Source organism: Megachile rotundata, chromosome 11 (genome assembly GCF_050947335.1).
Source record: "Megachile rotundata isolate GNS110a chromosome 11, iyMegRotu1, whole genome shotgun sequence".
NCBI lineage: Eukaryota > Metazoa > Arthropoda > Insecta > Hymenoptera > Megachilidae > Megachile > Megachile rotundata.
The window spans coordinates 17,214,013-17,234,642 of NC_134993.1; the positions used below are offsets into that span (position 1 = coordinate 17,214,013).

The 20,630-nt window shown below is 35.4% G+C and overlaps 5 protein-coding genes across 15 annotated transcripts; 3 read left to right on the forward strand and 2 right to left on the reverse strand.

Annotated features, from left to right (window-relative positions):
* Nucleotides 1-69: 69 nt before the first annotated feature.
* Nucleotides 70-7,795, reverse strand: LOC100878383 (uncharacterized). 6 transcript variants are annotated; one of them, XM_076537466.1, is made up of 10 exons: nucleotides 7,779-7,795; nucleotides 7,491-7,576; nucleotides 6,910-7,052; nucleotides 5,372-6,816; nucleotides 3,891-4,089; nucleotides 3,405-3,644; nucleotides 2,045-2,131; nucleotides 1,743-1,874; nucleotides 1,493-1,644; nucleotides 70-1,403 (listed from the first exon to the last, which is right to left on the reverse strand). In XM_076537466.1, the coding sequence occupies exons 5-10, from the start codon at nucleotides 4,086-4,088 to the stop codon at nucleotides 1,277-1,279; spliced, it is 936 nt and encodes a 311-aa protein (XP_076393581.1). In that variant the 5' UTR covers nucleotide 4,089; nucleotides 5,372-6,816; nucleotides 6,910-7,052; nucleotides 7,491-7,576; nucleotides 7,779-7,795; the 3' UTR covers nucleotides 70-1,276. The 6 variants fall into 6 exon arrangements, with proteins under 6 accessions (XP_076393581.1, XP_076393579.1, XP_076393580.1 ...); XM_076537464.1 differs by lacking the exon at nucleotides 7,779-7,795 and adding an exon at nucleotides 7,651-7,719; XM_076537465.1 differs by lacking the exon at nucleotides 7,779-7,795 and adding an exon at nucleotides 7,651-7,717 and having other exon boundaries at nucleotides 6,910-7,576.
* A 137-nt stretch (nucleotides 7,796-7,932) lies between these two features.
* LOC100878496 (proteasome subunit beta type-2) lies at nucleotides 7,933-9,149 on the forward strand. The gene is made up of 3 exons (XM_003707695.3): nucleotides 7,933-8,256; nucleotides 8,454-8,810; nucleotides 8,887-9,149. Exons 1-3 carry the CDS (start codon nucleotides 8,166-8,168, stop codon nucleotides 9,060-9,062), a joined length of 624 nt encoding a protein of 207 aa, XP_003707743.1. The 5' UTR covers nucleotides 7,933-8,165; the 3' UTR covers nucleotides 9,063-9,149.
* Nucleotides 9,150-11,225: 2,076 nt separating this feature from the next.
* On the reverse strand, nucleotides 11,226-13,933 carry LOC100883266 (signal peptide peptidase). Its single transcript, XM_003707735.3, has 6 exons — nucleotides 13,742-13,933; nucleotides 13,361-13,471; nucleotides 13,209-13,291; nucleotides 12,948-13,122; nucleotides 12,381-12,874; nucleotides 11,226-12,297 (listed from the first exon to the last, which is right to left on the reverse strand). Exons 1-6 carry the CDS (start codon nucleotides 13,931-13,933, stop codon nucleotides 12,219-12,221), a joined length of 1,134 nt encoding a protein of 377 aa, XP_003707783.1. The 3' UTR covers nucleotides 11,226-12,218.
* Nucleotides 13,934-13,947: 14 nt separating this feature from the next.
* LOC105663891 (uncharacterized) lies at nucleotides 13,948-17,610 on the forward strand. 5 transcript variants are annotated; one of them, XM_012295884.2, is made up of 3 exons: nucleotides 13,948-14,048; nucleotides 14,801-15,721; nucleotides 15,786-17,610. In XM_012295884.2, the coding sequence occupies exons 2-3, from the start codon at nucleotides 15,068-15,070 to the stop codon at nucleotides 17,484-17,486; spliced, it is 2,355 nt and encodes a 784-aa protein (XP_012151274.1). In that variant the 5' UTR covers nucleotides 13,948-14,048; nucleotides 14,801-15,067; the 3' UTR covers nucleotides 17,487-17,610. The 5 variants fall into 5 exon arrangements, with proteins under 5 accessions (XP_012151274.1, XP_012151272.1, XP_012151270.1 ...); XM_012295882.2 differs by lacking the exon at nucleotides 13,948-14,048 and adding an exon at nucleotides 14,206-14,648; XM_012295880.2 differs by lacking the exon at nucleotides 13,948-14,048 and adding an exon at nucleotides 14,206-14,357 and having other exon boundaries at nucleotides 14,798-15,721.
* A 500-nt stretch (nucleotides 17,611-18,110) lies between these two features.
* LOC100878606 (ADP-dependent glucokinase) lies at nucleotides 18,111-20,615 on the forward strand. Of its 2 annotated transcripts, none has more exons than XM_012295913.2 (5): nucleotides 18,111-18,584; nucleotides 18,663-18,965; nucleotides 19,041-19,177; nucleotides 19,262-19,710; nucleotides 19,816-20,615. In XM_012295913.2, the coding sequence occupies exons 1-5, from the start codon at nucleotides 18,253-18,255 to the stop codon at nucleotides 20,056-20,058; spliced, it is 1,464 nt and encodes a 487-aa protein (XP_012151303.1). In that variant the 5' UTR covers nucleotides 18,111-18,252; the 3' UTR covers nucleotides 20,059-20,615. The 2 variants fall into 2 exon arrangements, with proteins under 2 accessions (XP_012151303.1, XP_003707744.1); XM_003707696.3 differs by having other exon boundaries at nucleotides 18,119-18,584; nucleotides 18,678-18,965.
* The last annotated feature ends 15 nt before the right edge of the window (nucleotides 20,616-20,630 follow it).

Genomic DNA, 20,630 nt, shown 5'->3' on the forward strand with positions numbered 1-20,630 from the left:
AGACCGATAAGTCAAAATATTTTCTTATATATATTTGGACCATTTCAGGAATATAAAGGATGTCTAGTCTTGAGAATAAGATTATTTATTAATAAGACCGTTTATTAGCTTGAATTTAAGTATAATTGTACCACACGTCATACATACAACTTACTTCTAATTGATACGCTAACCGAGCTAAATAAAAGGTGGCTATTGCGAAACACTTCACCCGCGTGTGTCGGTATATGTATATGTGTGCGTGTACCTAACCGTGTATATATGTATATGCGTGTTCACGTAGCTATACGTATACATATATACAGGAGATAATTTTTAGCGGGTGACAGAACAAACACAATATCCTGAGACGTTAGCTTGTACGTATAATAAAGAATCTTTCGAGCACGGATCTGTCGTTAGCGTAGAAAAGTACAGAATTATCAAACGACTCTAATTTATCAAAAAACATTCAATTAAACTTTCACTGCTCCTCTAGATAGTTTTTGCTAAAAACATCTTCTGCGACATAACCGATCCATTCCTCGAGAGAGAAAGAGAGAGAGAGAGAGAGTACACACTAACTCTACTAGATTTAATAAATTCAAATAAATAGAAATAAATATCGTGATTTTCGTTGAGAGACCCAAACGAACGGTTCACAGTTCGCCTAGGCCTATATTCTCGTTCAGTCTATTTCTACGTTAAGTGTTTCCCACCGCGTGCACGTGTTCCTTCTCAACCTAACACTCTTTACGTCTATCTCAGAAAAACTGTCAAGAACGTAGAATCCACACTGGTATACTTAGAAATGTAGAGTCTACGTTAACGAACTCTCTCTTGGTGTCTATGGAAAAGTGCTTCGTAGTTACGAAGGTAGCAAAAATTCCTACAATAAGTTATTATATGATTGGTCAGATATACACGATGATCCTATGACATAGTGAATTTTCAAGATATTTAGAATATGATTTTCTTTTCGTTTATCTCGCTGTGAAGAACCCGAGTCGTCCAAAACTTAATCTTAACGCGTTGATTTTAAATAAGCCAATTTCATTTCGACATCTTTACGTGTTTGTACACGTAAGGCGAAGGAGAGAGTTAGGTTTCCGGTTTTGGTCCCTGCACGCTGCTTACGCATATTCCACGTCGCGTCTAAAGCTACTTTGTCCACCGTTTCAGGTGCGATCTAAACCTCGGGACGAGAGAGAAAGAATGCCGAGGAATGTAAATGGAAATCGATGGTGTCCCAGAGCGTCTAAATCGTACTTGAACAGATCGAGACGTAACCGTTTCTTCATACGGCGTTACAGTCGACGAACAGAGTTCTGCAATCTTCTCCTGTACGTCCGCGTCGACCCGCTTCGTAGAGCGCTTCAAAACCTACTCCACTCTGCCTCTGTAGCAAATAACTGGTCGCGTACCTAAAAGCGACAAACACGAATCTAAAGTTTTCGAGAAAGTTAAAATAATGGTATCGCGTTTTAGGATATTGTCGAAGAAGAATACTTACGATCCAAGCTGACAAAAGATGGACGATGTACCCTGAGCATCCGCAACACACTCGGCACTTGCCTCGCAGAGCGCTCTTTCGGCGCAACCTCGTTGACCTTCGTCCTCGGCACGACCAACGTTGTTAAAGGATTTCACCGATCTCATGTAACCCTGCATGAAATATTTCGATTCCGTTCGTTACAACACTAATTAATAAGATCAGTTTTAAACGCAAAACATTTTGCTTCTAGATAAACAGGTCGTTATACCTTGAGCATCGAAATGGACGCGACGGCTGCCTCCGAAACGGTGTCCCGTCTTCCCATGGATCTGGCCGTCAACGAACGATGAGAGAACGAAGTCTTCAACGCGTCTAACAGGTTGATCACGATGCTAATGAACTATCGAAGAATAAAATCGAGCTGATTGGAATCGTACAAGAAATTTCGAAGATTCTTTGATCCTCTCGCGTTTCTTATAAACGCGTAATGATTCTCGTGAAGATCAAACGGCAATCTCTATACGGCAATCGAAAAGTGGAAAATCGATAGAAGAGAAGCATTCTACTAACCTCGGAAGCGTTTTTAGCCATGACAGCAACCTGATCGGGGTCTCTGCCCTGTCCTAGAAACGCGCCCAGCACCGCAGTCAAAATGCCCTAAACAACCGACACCAGCCGTGTGCTCTAAGTTGACATTCTCATGATCGTTTATGTACAACGAATAGGTATCTTAACGTCGCCCCAAAAGCAATAGATAAACTTTGCGATGGATACGCTGAACATTCACGATAATTACCGTTATATTAAGTATAGAAGGTCATGTTAACATATATCGAATCGATACAAAAGGCTTATCGCCTATCGAGATTTCAAATAATTTTACTCGATGAGGCAGTAACAATTACATTACGATTAATACTGTTGATATACTTGGTGAATTATCATGAAAATACGATAAATCCGTTGCATCGAATCAATGCAGACTTTGTAGGTTTCTGTTACCAACAAGAGACAGTAAATATTCTCTCTTTCGATCAGGGAGAGTGTCGCGTTTTATATTTATAATTAACTTCGCCTCGGAATAGAATTAAATTGTTTAGAAAACGTGAAGATCGTTAAGGGAGCCAAATCGCCGTGCGAAAGTAACGTCGTGGCACTTAATTGCCGAAGAGACAATGAGTTTCGTCACCGTAAGCAGTCGCACGTGTCTGGAAGCAAGTTGTACATCGTTGTGATTTTATTTCCGTTATCGTTCGTCTTTCTTTCGAAGAAGAAAAAAGAAAAATTATTATTATATTTTAAGTAATATTTCAATGTAAATATTTTTTAGATAAACAACATGCTTAGCGATGTACAACCTACTGCGATAGATGTGCAACTAAATCTAATTAGCTATTTAAATGTACAGCGTGTCGTATTTAATCTAAATAATCTACGGAGGAAAGAAATCGAATTATCCCATGGTGTAAAGTTGAACGAAAACAAGTAGATTTCCATAGAAAGAGAAGAGAAGAGAGGAATGTGACTCGTCGAGGCGATTATTGCACGGCTGTTAACCATGGAATAATTCAGTTCTGCGATGCGTTTGACCCACATCGGCTCTCGCGATATACAGTCAGTTCGGCTTGTGCTTTCGTTCCGCGACCCGAATTCCAATGAAAGTCTCTGAAACTCGTTGCTCTTGTCGCTTCAAACCAATTTCAACGGTCCTCCATTGCTTTCTAAAACCACTTTGAAATCGGAGGACCGATTTGTTGTGCTCCGATCAACGAGATTACTCGCTGTTTCAGATTCTTCGCTCGCGTTCAAGCGGAAATGACCGTAGTTGTAGAGGGCATTTGAAAAAAGATGTACACTCAAAAAAACCGTGGGAAGAAAATGTTCACGCATCTTTCTTGAAGGCAAGGAATCAAAAGGATTTACTATATACCTGCATGGGACTGCTCTGATTGTCAACCTTGTCGATACCGTCAACGGGTTGCTGCGGACCTCCTAGCAAAGCCGTCAGTACCCTGAGGCCAACCGACAGCAAATTCGCCCATGGACTAGCCGGTGCGCCATCGTCGATCTCGTTCTTACTCGGACCAGTTACACCGCCAGTTTGTCCTAGTAACATCTGCATCAGCATGCTCAACATGTTCGACCACGAAAACCCGGTACTGCTACCTTCCTGATGAAACAGTTCGATGGAACGTATGATACACGATGAAATATTAATATTAGAGATATATAATCACAAAGATTCTTGCGGGAGAAAGCATAAGACCTTATACCGAGATCTCAAAATATTAATTACCGAGGCTTCGAATCCCTATAAAAGATAATAGACAATAGCCATCCTAAAAAGGTTGGATGAATACCGTTTGTCCGTTAGTACAGTCGTAACACGCATAAATAATTTGATGATCGTGCTCACTTGAATCTGATTGGTGCTGATATCGTCCAGATCATCGAGGGCCACCTTCTTCATGGCGTTCGGTTTCTCTGCAAACTTCCTCTCGTCCCTAACCTGCTGTTGATACTGTTGCGGATACTGAGGATGCTGTGGCAGCGTTGCTGCTTGTCCCAGGACAAGCGCGACCAAGCATAGCGACACGTACTGGTTGTAATGCATTCTGCAAAGAACAATTAACCGTCCCTTACCGAGAGAAGATCGAATTTTTATAATTATTCGATTATATTAAATGAACGTGTTAAAAGAGGAACGAACGTTGACTCTCTCCTTCCGTAATCGTAGCATGATTCGAAAGAAGAACGACCTACTCGAGAGAAAATTCGTGAATCACCAATTAAATATACGTATTTTGCCTCTAGAGATCGATGAACCTACCCGACTTTACTTTACTTACTATCGATGACCTTGATCTTCGAGTTAAGAAAAGACGAAGCGATCGCTTAAACACGGAACGGATAAACCTGAACGAGGCTAAGGAACGACGCGAAGCGAGGCTGGAAAGTGTGTCAGAGCGGTTAAGGTCACCCTGGCAGCACCAGGTAGCCCACTTCTTGATCCAAGCTACCGGTTTGTTGAACCCGGCAGGTACCGTTACTTGAAAACGCGGTCGCGACCTACTGTCGCCCTCGTCGTCTTCCATTGCACCGATTGGTTTAGCGAAAAACCAGAAAATAAAAGAAAAACAACCTCACAGAGGTTCTTCTTTCGAAATATTCTTCTAGAAAGTATTAAAACCGTGCAGATTTTTTAACTCCCCGTATTATTGAAAATCTCTTTTGAACAATTTTTCTCGACCGCACTTTTTTCATCGCATACCGTTCTGCTTTTTAAATATCTATATAAAATAATGTTGTGTGTATATATATATACAATTTTTTAATAATTAATAATATATTAAGATAGGCATATTAATTTTAGGAAATGAAATAACTCCACCCGGTTAGTACCGGGTTATAAAATACAGTTAAAGGAATTGGACGACATGTATCGCGTGCAACACCGTGAAAACAAACAAGAAGCGAACCTTACACGTACAGTGTATACCACGCCTTTCGAAAACGGTATCTACCGCGCCAGAAAAATCGCTCGCAATTTCTAACTGTACAGCTTGTACCTGCAAAAGGTATTCCTTACCTGTTCCGAGCTCGATTCTCGACTTAGTGTCAATAAAAAAAAAAACCCGTAAAATGTTCGCTTTATAAACTTTCGACGTATTGATTTTGAACAGCGGATTCCTTCGATCTGTCAAGTAAAGAACAAGCAACGAGACTTCGTACGTCGAGTTTAAAATAATCGAAAACGATAACCGAATTAATTTCTCGTCTAGTTATTTTTACTGTTCGGTCTCTAAACTATGTAACTACAAAAGCAAAACAGTTTATCGCGTCGGAAACCGATAAAAATCGTATCAAGAATCGTGTTTACGCTTACGCGCTACTTACATATTTCGAAGAGAGAAACGATCAGAAGAGAAACGATCCACAAATTTGTTAGCTGTCCTTGATCCAATGCGATGCTAAACAAGCTTTTGCTCACTTCGTTACTTGCAGGTAGATTTCCTTGACACTGACTCTCAGTTCTGAAGATGAAATTCCTCGCGGGGTCTTCTATATAGCCTGCGCGCTTACGTGGGGGTAAGCCGCACGGCCAATGACCACACACCTTTGGCACTATTTTCAATGGAACTGACCAATCCACCGCCTCGCTCTTCGTCGTCGATCACCAAGCTCTACTTTTCGAATACTTTTCGTTCAGATTTTACGCTCTTCGACGTTTCGCGTGCCTTTTATTCCCTTCAAATTCTCTTCTCTACTCTTCTCTCTACAATTTGCTCGATGAATCTTTCAAGATGTACCATTATATTAAGCTAATTCTTATTGACTCTCTCTATTAAATGTCGTATTCTAAAACAGATATATTATCTGTTTAAGAAAGAAAGAATTTCAAGTAAAAGTTGTCGAACAATCGTCTCGGCCCGAAACACTAGTAAATTCTTTGAAAATCTTCAGATCTATTATCGTTTGTAACAGTAGCCGATGTCATTTTTTCACCCACATACGAATACGTTCTTACTAGGATTTCTCGTCACCCCGGATTCCTGTCGCGCTACCCAGAGTAAACCAGTTACAAGGCGAATGTTTCGCGAAGGAAACATCAGAAAAAAAAAATACAATAAATTCATGAATGAGATCGAAGAAAACGTTCGTAAAAATCTCTTTTCTTAACAGAAAGTCTATACATATAAGTGGAAACAGAATGTTATGCTTTCATAAAGAAATGTTAAGCCAAGAGAAATACGCGTCTGATTCAATTCGATGAATTTCCAAGTAGTTGAAATTTTATTATTCAGTCGCGGTATTAAATACATTAGGTATAACACATTGTAATAAGAAATATTGTTATTATCGTTTAAGGGAACGATGGCTTCACCGATATGATCATTTTAAATTTATCGCGTCGATCACTGGTAAACTTCGTAACAGTTATTTCTGAAAAAATTTACCGAGACTAAATGCATCGACCGTACGCTAGATCAACCTATTCGCTCGTCCGTAACGTTATAGGCTTTCCTTTTCTTCGTCAAGGCCCATTTTGTGTTGCGTGCACCCTGGATTCAGCGATCGGGATTCATCATAACTGTTTCAGTAGCGGAATGCTAGTGTAGCGTCTTCTTATTAGGAGGATCTCGCTAATCACCGTGTATAGAAGCGACCTGTACTTCATGAAACGTAAATCGAGCCTCAGGTGAACGTACTTGTTAATGCATTTTCCAATTTCTCTTTGTCTCGACCATTTTCGAACGACTCTGTAATGACGAACAATCAAATAATTCGGTCAGTAAATGTCTTTTACGGAGACAGATTACAATGCGTTTTCTCGTTCGAACCTGAAAAATAAAAATTTCCTTTTTCTTTCTATAATCCCAACTTATTTCGCATTCCACCTCAAAATTCAGCTAGTATTTGCAGATTTTACTTGCCGTATGAGCTATCGCTGAACGCGTCACACACGTCATAGATGGATAGTAACGTAACGGGACTAACGAACGACCTTCAACGAGCTTGAGCGTGCCGATTTTTCCATGAACTTGCTTTGAACATCTATTCCTTTTATCTTCCTCTGCTAATAGAGTGAAATGAAACAAGTTGAATCGCAACCAAGACCCGCGATTCGTATTCACAAAAACTCTTAGTTATCATAGCGCAATTATCTTTTCCGTCGTATTTAAAGAGAACCGCTTTATCCACAACTGTATAATATAAACGAAACCACAACAGTTCTGATTTCTATCGTATGTTAGCCATTTCATTGGTTGAATTTATAAAAGGATACAATTCTTTATAATTTGTTTCGTAAAAATTAAATATGTCGGTAAAGCAGATTACATGAAACGTGTCTGGAAACGGAAGACGCTAAAAAGAATTCGTTCTTTCCAATAACGGAGAATGTATAAACGCTTATTAGCGAGTTTAAAGTTTGAAGGAGTAGGAACTTGTAACAAATGTATGTGCCCCGTTTTTCTACAAAGAAGTTCGTTCGTTTAACAAGTTTCTAGGTTACCTCTCTAAAACTATTCTCTGTTCAACGTCCGTTCTTCCTGAACAAACCCATAGGAAATTATCGGTACTCCGGCATCTATAATAAGCCTGAAAGGAATAAGAGATTGATTAGACCTTTACCACTAACATAGAAATGCAACGGCACACTAACAAACGCGAACCAGTCATTTCTGTTCTCTCAATCTCCACTTCCCGCTTCTTTCCATCATGACTAATTAATACGTATAATGTTTAAAATACGTTCTACAACAATGTACGCATATATATATATATATGTATATATAATTACTTGAACACATCGTTAGGATCCCTCCAAGGAAATCAATTCCTTCGTGAAACGTCGAAACATTGTATTTGATATAGATTAAGTTGAATTCGATTAAAGCTACTTCCGAAGAAATGTACATATTAAATTAAGCGTTTAAAGTTCACCGTAAGCGATCGCCCCTTAAAAATTTCGAACGTTTCAGCCTTATAACATTTTTAAAATCCGGAAGAGAGAGCGCGGTATTAAACTATATACAGGAATACGTCATAGAGTATGTAAACGATTCGTGATAAAGCCTACTATACTCTCGCCGCAAAAATTTAACCTTACAATTCGTGACAGGCAATTTTCAGTGGTATACGGAGTGTTCTTTTCTACTCGATATTACCAAAAGAATCTTTGATCAAAATGGAATGTTTAATTGGAATACAGTTTAAAGATTTTGTATTAGTTGCAGCCGATATGACTACGGTTCAATCTATTATGGTTATGAAAAATGGTATGAAATTATTGACTAAATTTCAAAAATTTATTAAAAAGATCCTTATTTTTCTATTGTTATATCTATTTTATGCCAAACCTTATACCTTTAATTCAACATATATTAGCGTGTTAACATAAATGTACATTTTTTATTGTATATGTAACGAATGCAAGTCATACTTTGTCTTTCATCTATTGGTTCTATTATTTCAGATGAACAAAAGATTCATAAAATGTCCGATAAACTTGTTATGGCAGTCTCTGGACAATCTGGCGACACCATTCAATTCTCAGAATACATTGGAAAGAATATACAACTTTATAAAATGAGAAATGGTTATGAATTATCGCCGAAAGCTGCTGCCTCCTTTACTAGAAGAAATTTGGCAGATTACCTTAGAAGTACAACGCCGTACTTTGTTAACTTGTTAATGGCAGGCTATGATAATAATAATGGACCAGAACTGTACTTCATTGATTATCTAGCATCGTGTGTTAGAGTGCCTTATGCAGCGCATGGTTACGGAGGATTTTTCTCTCTTTCTATTTTAGACAGATATCACAAATACGGTAATAAATATAATTGTAAATAAACATTATACTTAAATATATTGACACATTAATTCGGCATCCTGTATAATTACAGACTCAACGGAAGAGGAAGCATACATACTAATGAAGAAATGCGTCAGAGAAATACATAAACGGTTAATAGTTAATCTTCCCAATTTCAAGGTACAAAAGGTATCCAAAGACGGTATAAAAGAATTGGAACCAATCACAGCAAAAGTTTTGGCAATGGAAGATGCTGATAAATCATAAGTATCCGTCTCTGTTCGCTCCGTTTGTAATATCGTTTTCACAACTGAGAGGATAAATGTATTAACATAAAATCTGCTCAATAACTAATACCATTCAGAAGTTATTTCTTCATTCGATAAACTAGATCTGTTTGATTAGGCGCTCCGCGCCTGACCTAACAATGTTGAGCGAGCGAGTAAATTTCACGCTAAAGCAAAAATAGTCAACCGTGTCATCCGGTTGAATTGGTTGAGTGGTGCAAGAGAAAAGCGTGGATAAAAAAGTTGAAAAGTCAAGTACATAAGCGCGAGCAAATCCAATTTTGCATTAAAGTCTACGAGGATATGGTTTTTCGGTACTTATTCCTCCGTGGCATGCGCGGGCGGCGCGTAGGAGGAATATACACAACAATGAGTATGCAAAATCGTTAATTACTCACTTTTTGAGCACAGTTTATGAACTTTTATGATTAAAGAATGGTCAGCAATGCATTATTTACATGGTTCGATCATAAAAGTTCATAAATAACGTTCGGGTAATGAGTAATTAATTATTTTGTTTCAGCATTGCGATATGTACATGAGCCGCCTGTCAATTCTACTGCACATGCAAAATGCAATATTTCGGCACTTTGACGACGTAGTATGGTTCCTGAGGCATTTAGAAACAAATTTCCATTAGGGTTTGATGCGTTTTGATGCCTAATAAAGCCAGAAAATCAATTTTTGTTGAATTCGGTCGAAAACGGTACAGGTGGCGCCATCTAGCGGCGAGCGGCGGAACTACGAAAAACTAAAATCTCGATTTTCTCGAAAACTAAGGACTTTTCCGAAATTCTGAGATATACAAATTGTTCCTTATCGCCTACGGAATCGAATGAGTACTTTCATAGCCCTCTAAGACCCTTATTAAAGAAATTAGAAAAATAGCCCATTTCATGGACTAAAAAATTGGCGTCCATCTAGCGGTGAAAGTTGGAACTACAAAAATAGAAAATCTCGATTTTCTCGAAAACTAGGCACATTTCCGAAATTCTGAGATATACAAATTGTTCCTTGTCGCCTACGGAATCGAACGAATGTAATTATAGCCTGCTAGGACCGTTATTAAAGAAAATAGAAAAATAGCCCATTTCATGGACTAAAAAATTGACGTCCATCTAGCGGTGAAACTTGGAACTAATCGAAAAAAGTCCATGAATTACACTTTTTTTCTAATTTCGTTATTAATAATGCTAGCGTGTTATAATGGTATTCTATCGATTCCTTAGGCGACAAGGAACAATTTGTATATCTCAGAATTTCGGAAAAGGGCCTAGTTTTCGAGAAAATCGATATTTTCTATTTTTGTAGTTCCAACTTTCACCGCTAGATGGACGCCAATTTTTTAGTCCATGAAATGGGCTATTTTTCTAATTTCTTTAATAAGGGTCCTAGAGGGCTATGAAAGTACTCATTCGATTCCGTAGGCGACAAGGAACAATTTGTATATCTCAGAATTTCGGAAAAGTGCCTAGTTTTCGAGAAAATCGAGATTTTCTATTTTTGTAGTTCCAACTTTCACCGCTAGATGGACGCCAATTTTTTAGTCCATGAAATGGGCTATTTTTCTAATTTCTTTAATAAGGGTCCTAGAGGGCTATGAAAGTACTCATTCGATTCCGTAGGCGATAAGGAACAATTTGTATATCTCAGAATTTCGGAAAAGTCCCTAGTTTTCGAGAAAATCGAGATTTTAGTTTTTCGTAGTTCCGCCGCTCGCCGCTAGATGGCGCCACCTGTACCGTTTTCGACCGAATTCAACAAAAATTGATTTTCTGGCTTTATTAGGCATCAAAACGCATCAAACCCTAATGGAAATTTGTTTCTAAATGCCTCAGGAACCATACTACGTCACCAAAGTGCCGAAATATTCATTTTTTTATTTTCCTTATTTGCGTGTTCAGACCCTCACTTTTTGGGATCAGTTTCTTCGGTGATTATTCGTTCGTGGCAAGTCCGATTAAAATTTTTTTTTTTCTATGTCCTTTTTGATGTACATACGCATGTGCATGCAAAATTTGACGAGAATTGGTTGAGTGGTGCAAAAGAAAAACGCGGACAAAGAAGTTGCAAAGTCAAGTATAAGAGCTTCGCTCGCCTTCGGCTCGCTCGCTCAATTAAATGTTAATTAAAACGAAAGATATCAAAATTTAAAAAAAATGTTTTATTATATTTTTTGAAGATTTTTACAAATTGTTTTAACTATAGACATTTCACAAAATTCACTTTTGGAGAAAATTATCTCAAATTCTAGAACGAAATAAAATGAATTCAAAGATGTACATTTATCACCATTCTTTTCCAGCCTGTGCACATACAAACTTGTACTTCGTAATGAATAATACCAAGTATCCTCTAATACTTTGTATGGACAATATATCATATGATATTATACATTAAATATTATGAACATGAAGTAGAACTGCCAGTTATAATACAGAAAATAGTGTACCTCGTATAGAAATGTAAAAGTCAATTTGAAAAATATTTGGTTTAATTATGTCTTGCTACTACTTAGATACATTGATAATGAAAATCTTTGATTATATCAGGAGATTCAGATTGAAATTGAAAGTAAACCTTAATAACGTTTCAGCGTGTCGCAATGTTTTCGATATTTCAAAATATGCTCGACCGATTATTTAAAAAAAAAAAAAAAAAAAAGTTTACACCACCCGTGATAAAGATAAAATTATTGTTTAGATGTAACATGTGTACGAATGGTAATTTTACATTTGTTTAAGAAGACTTGATTTAAAAGAATATCTTAATTGGATTATAAAAGTGTATCGCACGCATTCTCGAATAAGTCTAATCTTAGTTCATATGTTCTTTCTATGTTCATGAAAAATAAAAAACAATTGATTATGAACTACGGTAAATTGTTCATTTAAATGAGTTCATACGTATCCGAGTCTATTGTTATAAAAACAAAATCAAATATCTGATTATACATCTCGCAATGTGCATGTAAGACATATAGTACACATGTCTTTGATATTTCGTATTTGTACGTTTTGAGCATAAGACATAATAAATTACCCATTCTATTTTCTACATACGACAAATTTCAAACGGGAACAGCATACTATCAATACCGAAGACTTTATTATATCAATTATTTTAAATAAGAATATTATGTTTCTTTTTTCCCTTCAATTTGTGTTTGCGCCGACTGTTCTGCTTCTTTTGTAATAACTGGATGATCTTCGTAACTGAAAAATAATAATTAACAATTTACGATTCGTTCACTAACGTTACACAGAATATCGCAAACGAAATGTTTAATAATACATACGAAAATAATGCCTTTATATCTCCTTTAACTAACGCCAAAAGTAATGGAGTTCCTAAACAGGCAGGTACTAAGTACAGTAAAGCCGGTTGTGCGTGATCAAACAAATGCATAATAAGCATTGTTGCCAACAGTCCCATGAAGTATGCGAAAAACGTTGCATAGAAGTACACGTTTGTTTTTCTGCTCAAACTATTGTCAAATCGTAACAAAAGAGCAATAAATATTCCAGGCAGAACAATATCTCCCAAACCCAACATAGCAAAGTTGCTAGCGGTAAGACCTTTTTCTAATATATCTTGCGGGAACACTAATTTAATTGGTACCTCGAACGATTTTGCCACGGTTACCATCACGTCGGTACCAAATACCCAAAATGCATCATAAAAGAGTAGTCCACAAAGCAAAATGCATCCTGTTATAACATTATTTAAATGCAATAATTCAACTCCATTAATTGCAAACGCAATGCCAAATAAATTATTGGCAATCCAATGCTGAAAATGATAACAATATTATTAATTATTTTCATGGCGATCAATTTCTGTTTAAAGCACCATTTGACAATACCTTCTTTAATAAATACCAAGCTCCAATGAGCGAACAACATATCAAGCAGACAATATCGTGAAGATTAAATTTATAATTGATAATATGTTTCGCCTTGTCACCTTCGCCTCTAGTAAAAAGTATGTGATACTGAGTTTTTGGAATTGCGGCAGGTACCAAAGATGAAATTAACGGACTGCAATCATCGAATATAAATGTTATATATAACATTTAGATAACATAGTTATATTATATAAATAATTATCGATGAATAAACGATACCTAGTAAGATGGCATAAAGCTAAAATTCCTAAAAAGAAAAAATATGCAGCTAAAATTTGGTTGACATATTCCTTTGCGAATACCTGAAAACAATATTTATATTTTAATATAAGAACAACAATTTACACCATTTAAAATGAAGTCGATGTCACCTTATATAATACGTAAAGACCGACTAATGTAAAACTGGAAATGAAAGGAAATATTGCTGCTTCTTTGCGAGACATTATGTCTGGCTGTTCTCCACTTTCTTTATATTGTTGCTGTAAGACATATAAATATAATTTGTATCATAAATAGTATTTAATTGATAAATGTTATGAAAGCACTCATTATCTGATATTATCTGAAGGCATAAACAGAGCAGTTTTGATACTTTAATTTGATGTATGTCATTTAACATTTTAAATTTAATGAAGAATTATGAATGTATCGAAGAAAATTATTTAAACGTCACGCGTGAAGCGAGTACAAAATTAATTAAAATCTATTCAGAAGAAACGTACAAAACATATGCCAAACGTGTGACTAACCTGCTGCTCCTTATGGTGTTTAACAGCCCGATAACTACCAAAGAAAATAGGTAAAATAGCCATAATTATCAAACTTCCATAAGCAATAGCCATTCCCTCGGGTGTCGAGGGTACTCTTCCCGTTATCGGGACATTGTTTTCGGTAATATTTTCAATCGTTTGAGTTGTCAGCTCGTTCACCTCACTTGCCATCTTGAACCTATTAATTCGACTGTGTATAGTTACACGAGTGACACGACTTCAAAAGGAAATCTTCGAAAAAATAATTTACAGATAGATGAACGTATGTCACATTTCCTCGTTCGATGTACGTAATTTTTATAAATAATAGAATTAGTTTTACCAGATAAAAAGGGATATAATGTTCCTAAAGGTATTTATTGTCAATGATAACAGCATTTTGTTCAATTGTTTATTATTATCACAATTTCATACAAATATCGTAATTTATCAATATTATCAAATCCGTACAAAATCGTTTAATTAGAAGCAACCTTTAGCTTCAAAAAAACACGTGTCAAATAAACATTGCTTTACAGTAGTCTTGTCAAATTGAGTTTTAGTGCAGCGACGAAAACCGCTCTGAAAATGGCAAACAAACGTTCACAAATGAATGGTAAACATTAATAAATAATAATTGTTGAATTAAAAAATAGGAAAACCTACGTTCAGAAAAAAAATACGGCATGAAATAATTTGAAAGCGTTAATAAGACTTTCAGTCAGAGAAGAAATTTAATTGTGATTTAAAATCACCATTATAATCTATTACTCAGATTACTCAATTTGATGCTGCTTAATTTAAAAAGAATAAAAAAAAATAAAAATGTTATGCGAACGAATATTGTCTGCAATTACGTATTAAAAAATAAAGTTTTACATTTAATTAGTACAATTAACAGGATAACGTTAGTACATTCAATAAATCTTTTCTTATTTCTATACAGTCCGTATTTTGAAAGTGCATATTATAAATATTTGCAATATTCAACTACTATAATTTCTCTTATTTTGTAACAATATCATTCTATATAATATATTCGTTTCATTGTTTCAGCAGATTCCAATGAATTAAAACATTAAACGATGAAAACGCTAATTATAAACTTTTCAAGAAATACACTTAATCTGCTGTATAAGGAAATCAGTATTAGATAGTTTGGTAACAATGTAAGTTCTTACCAAGAGATGTTTATTTCTATACCTTTGAAAGAAGCTTTAAAAGAAGGAAATTGTGATAAGCGGTAAGAAGAAACAGGATATGTGTTTTGATTTGTGCTAAACAATTATATAAAATTTTATATAATTTATATATAAAACGGAAAAAATGTATTCGAATTACATCACCAACAAAAGATTATATCATCGAGGACAAATTGATGTAATGGACATGCCAGTACAGTTCACTTGTAATTACAAATATTTTTTTGTTTACGAGGATCAAATATCTAGGTTTGTGGTACTAAAAGGTCTACATGGAAATACAGCAAGCGAAGTAGCTATGAAACTCTTGGATATATTAACTATTATTGGAGCACCGCAAGTGTTGCAGAGCAAAAACGGGCGTAATTTCGCGGAACAAGTTGTACAAGAGTTACGTTTATTATGGAAGGATTTTATAATACTTCATGGAGAAGTTTCTGAAAGCGAAGAAAACAACAGGGATTTTAAGAATTTACTTGAATGTTGGATACAAGAAAATCCGACAAAAACATGGTACGAAGCATTGAAACATGTACAAATTATTCAGAATTCGACGTTTCGTTGTGAAAATGGAAAGATTCCTTACGATATTTTATTTGGACGAAATGTACACGAAGAATTCCAAAAACAAATTAATACTATAGATCCAATAGAAGATATATGGGCAGAAGAAGAATGGGTTGATTTTACATTCGATTCGAAAGATGCGATCATTAAGGAAATAAAGGATGGAAATGAAAATTTAACCGAGGATTCAAGCATGATGGATGCAAATAGTGTAAGTATAATATTAGTCATTTATAAATGAAGTACTATTCTTTAATCGTTCTTTGATTTACTAGTCAAGAGAATTCGATGACGATCCCTACATCGATGATATCGACGAACCCCAGAGGGACACACTTGGTTTTAATTTTGTTAACGTCAGGAGCGAACCTTTAAATATACACACCGAAGATTTAATGTTTGAGGAGGAACCGATAATGGATGATAAAATAAAGCTAGAACCTCAAGATCTAAAGTGTACAGTTTGCCAAAAACAATATATGAAACCTGGTCATTTAAAGAATCATATGAGAACACATACGAAAGGAAAGATGTTTGAATGCAAACTCTGTAATAAAAAGTTTCATGTCATAAATTTGTACAAAAAGCATGTGAGACAATCTCATACAGAAAATAAGTTACCAAGTTTGATTAGAACCAGAAGTAAAGATTTACAAGATGATTCAACTTTAGATGTAAAACCGGTTGAATACAAGTTTACTACAGAATTAATTTTAAGCGATATAGAATCTAACGTGACGGACGAATTTCCAAAAGCAACAAAAAATTCGAATCTTGTTAAGGAAAGGAAAAAGGTTCCTACAGAAAGTCGTCCATTAAAAATGAACGGGGATCCAAATCTGCAATGCTCGTTCTGTAATCAGAAATTCAATTTTCCTAGTGTACTGAAAAGACATATGCGATCTCACACAAATGAACGGCCGTACATCTGTGATGTTTGTAATAAAAGCTTTAAACAACTGGGTCATCTTAGCCAACATTCGTTGACGCATAAGGATTATCGTTCTTTTCTCTGCACCATTTGTGGAATAAAATTCGAAACGTTGAGTTCATTAAAAGTTCACTCTCAGTCGCACAAAGAAGCCTACATTTCAAAAACTAAGGAGACTTTCCGATTATTCGAGTGTGATAATTGTAAAAAGGTGTTCACCACTAAAAGCGTATTAGAGCGACACATACTTACACATTCTCACGAACGTCAGTTTGCCTGCGTGGTTTGTGGGAAAAGATTCAAACAAGCAGGACACGTGAAATCTCATATGTTGGTGCATACAGGTGAACGAAAGTTCGAATGCACGGTATGCAAAAAGAGATTTAGTCTTTCCAATTCCCTTAAGAAACACATGTACGTGCACAACGGAGAAAAACCATATCAGTGCGACGTATGCGGTGCACGGTTCCTTGAAAAGAGAAATTTAAACGGACATCTTATGACTCATACGAACGAGCGTCCATTTCGCTGTAAAATTTGTGGGAAACGGTATACTTTGGCAGATACTCTGCGCCGTCATATAAGTGCAGCTCACGAGGATGGTCGCACGTACCAATGCGAAATTTGTGCAAAAATGTTTAAACAACTTGCACACTTGTCCGTTCACAAGAAAGTGCACAACGACGAGAGACCGTTCCAGTGTCATTTATGCGAGAAAAACTTTAAACATAAAAATGTGCTCAAGTCTCATTTGGCTATTCATGCCAACGTAAGGCCATTCGAATGCGATGTATGTAAGGCTACGTTTGTCAGAAAGACAAATTTACAGACGCATATTGCATCGGCTCACATGAACGAAAGACCGTACGTTTGTACTATATGCGGAAAACGATTTAAGCAAATTAGTCATTTAAATGGTCACGTCGTAGTACACAGTAATTTAATGCCTTATCAATGTGATTTTTGTGATCGGCGATGTAACAGACTCGATAACTTGAAAAAGCACATGCGCCTCCATACGAAGAACAAAGAACAAATACTATAAGAGTTTTTGTAACGCACAGAACATTTAGAATTATTTCAACATGAAACTGAACGTATTGAAATTGTATATCAACTCTAATATCAAATTAATTTTAGAAATTTAATCTACGAATGATTAATTCGCGTTGACACGAAGTATATATTATATTATTTGTAATTGTATACTCATTCATAACCGGTATATGTATATGTATAGATTTTCAATATTTTTATATCTAGAACAGAATCTCATATTACTTGAAAGCTTTGATATTTGGAAAGAATACGAAGTAAATTCAAGTAGGCTTTTTCTGTACTTTCATTAGTTAACATTACTAATGTTAAACTAGTAAAATTAGTTTTAAATTTCACACTGGTCTAATATAAGATTATGACATTGTATAATTATGTTATTGTACAAATATAGAAGAGAAATTTTTAACTGAAATCAAATCCTTAAACTATATGTGTATATGCGTATTTGAAGGAATACTTTTATATACATAAATTATGCTAAATCATTCGTTTAATGTGTTTTCTAAATAAATATAATTGATGTCGTTTATTTAAAAATACTAATACTTTTATAATAGCTAAATGACAATAGTGCGCTTTATAATGTGTGTCATATATATATATAAAAATAACGTTAAAATGACACGATGACAAAGGTAAAATTAATGTTTTCATTTAGCGCTTAAATAGAAAAGACCTTGTGCTACGGATTGATTAAATTTTTAGCGCCGCGACTGTGTAGCGCTCATTTCGTTGTTCTCGTTAAAGTCAACATGGGGTACAAGAGGGGGTTAAAATTTGGTACAGCGCTTACTGTATTAATAGTTTTAATTGCTGTTTATTATAGGAATACAGAAAACGTTCTTCAAAAACGTTTACAAGCTTTAATTCACGGGCTGGAGAAACTTGAAAATAAACATGTGATAACTTCTAGGCCAAAAGTCGCGATAGGTTATGGTGTTTGTACTGACGTTTACGTTAACGCTAAACAGTTGCTGACATATTCTGAAAAAATTGGACGACCCGAACATTTCGACGAAATTAACACGGAAATCGAGCTATTAAAAAGTTTTGCGTATTATTTTCGTCATGGCGCCGCTGCCGAGTAAGTTTCTTAATTGCGATCAAATTAAAAAAATACTACATATTTATGAATAAGACATATAAGAAGTATATGTAACAGATTTTATGTTTTAAGGAGATACATGGCAAATCGGACATTGTTTGATATGCTTGTCGCTAGAGCCAGATCATTTCCATCTTCATATTCTACCATTGGCGGTAATGCAGCTATCATGGCATTACGATTTGCAAAAGAGGGATGTGACGTTACGCTTGCTGCAAAGCTTACTAGATCCTTACATCAGATGATGCCGCAAGTTATTAATATCGTTGGAGGTGAAACAAAACGAGATGACATTCATTTAGTTATAGAATATAAACATGGAGATGTTTGGGGTCCATATTCTAGTGCCAGAGCTAATAGGTAAATAAGAAGACATTGAGAAATATTGTAACAAAACGTCGAGTAATTGTAGCAAAGCATTTAAATAATTTCCAGGTATATAGTTCATAATGATGCCAACAATCCAATGATCAGTTCTTTTGAAGCATTCGATAAGCTTTTATCGACCTATGACCCTCATTTACTTGTTATTAGTGGTTTGCAAATGATGGACAATTATCCGCTTTTAGATGGTAACTGAAATTCCGTTTTTAACTAAGCTATCTTAACGAAGAACAGTTTTACTACTATATGAAATACATTCACTGAAATTGCAGGTGAAAAGGAAAAACTTTTGCTTAAAGTGAAAAAGCAAATGGTGAATCGATCTTCATCTACTAAGATTCATTTTGAAATGGCTTCGTTCTCAGAAGAAAAGTTACTTTTTGAATTGTGTGAAACAGTTATACCATTTGCTGATAGTTTAGGCATGAACGAGCAAGAAATAGCTAATTTACATAATGCAATGTACTATGGTAACATATCTTTAGTAGCAAACTCAACGCCCCGTATTGCAACAGTTTTAGACCAAATGCGAACGTTATTCAAACTTATCCGTACGAGAAGCAAAAACATTGCTCATTCTCGACAGTTGACAAGAATTCATGTACATACGTTAGCATATCAAGCTATATTTACTACAAAAAATTCTATGTGGAAAAATACAATGGCTGCAGCAGCTAAAGCATCGTTAACAGCTCATAGGCATGTATGTGCAACAAGCCACGTAAGTAACTAACTAAATAAAAATTTGTATTCCCATTAGATAGCAAAAGTAATGCTGATTCACATGCACACACACACACATATATATATATATATAATATTTCAGGTTGACATTAAAAAAGCGACATTAATTTTGGATGACAGTTTTTCAACGTCTATCGTTGACGGTACTCGAATAGCACTAGATATCGAGAAACCAGTCTCTTGTTGGGACGAAATATTAAAAGTAGGAAGCGAAAATATTCCTATTCAGGTATGCGTTGCACCGGTATTAGTTTGCACCGAAGCAGCTCAGACTGCCGGTGGTGGCGATAATATTTCAAGCGCTGGTCTGGTATTACAAATCTAATTTTTGTATTTAAAGACACAATTGAACGACAATGAATTATCATAATATTCCGCTTTGGCACTCACAGGACGAATTAGATTTCGGCTTAAACTTTCGACATTCAAATGTATAACTCATTCCATGAAACATCATTCCATATGCACGTGTTACTACCACGTTTGACGTTCTATACACATAAATTTAGTAATTTTAGTTTGTTACTGCTCGATTTGTCTCAACGTAGGACGAAATGATTGTTAAATTAGATGATACGCGAATACTACGACAATACTGGATACTATTATAATACATTGAACATGTTTTTTCTGCCTAAGGTAAAATCCACGTTATACACACAGTGCCATGCCAGAACTTCTCTTTCATGAATATTCAGTAATTACAGGGAAAAAATTTCCCGTTTTAATAATATATTATATAACAATTATGCGCTTTAAAGGTCAGGTTGTGTGATATAGTATTTAAAAGGTTCTATAAAAATAATTTTCCAACGAGAAACTGAAAAAAGAAAAAACTGACAAAGTAACGAATAAAATAAAGTTGAACAATGTATAAAGTTATGTTTCTTGTCGTTT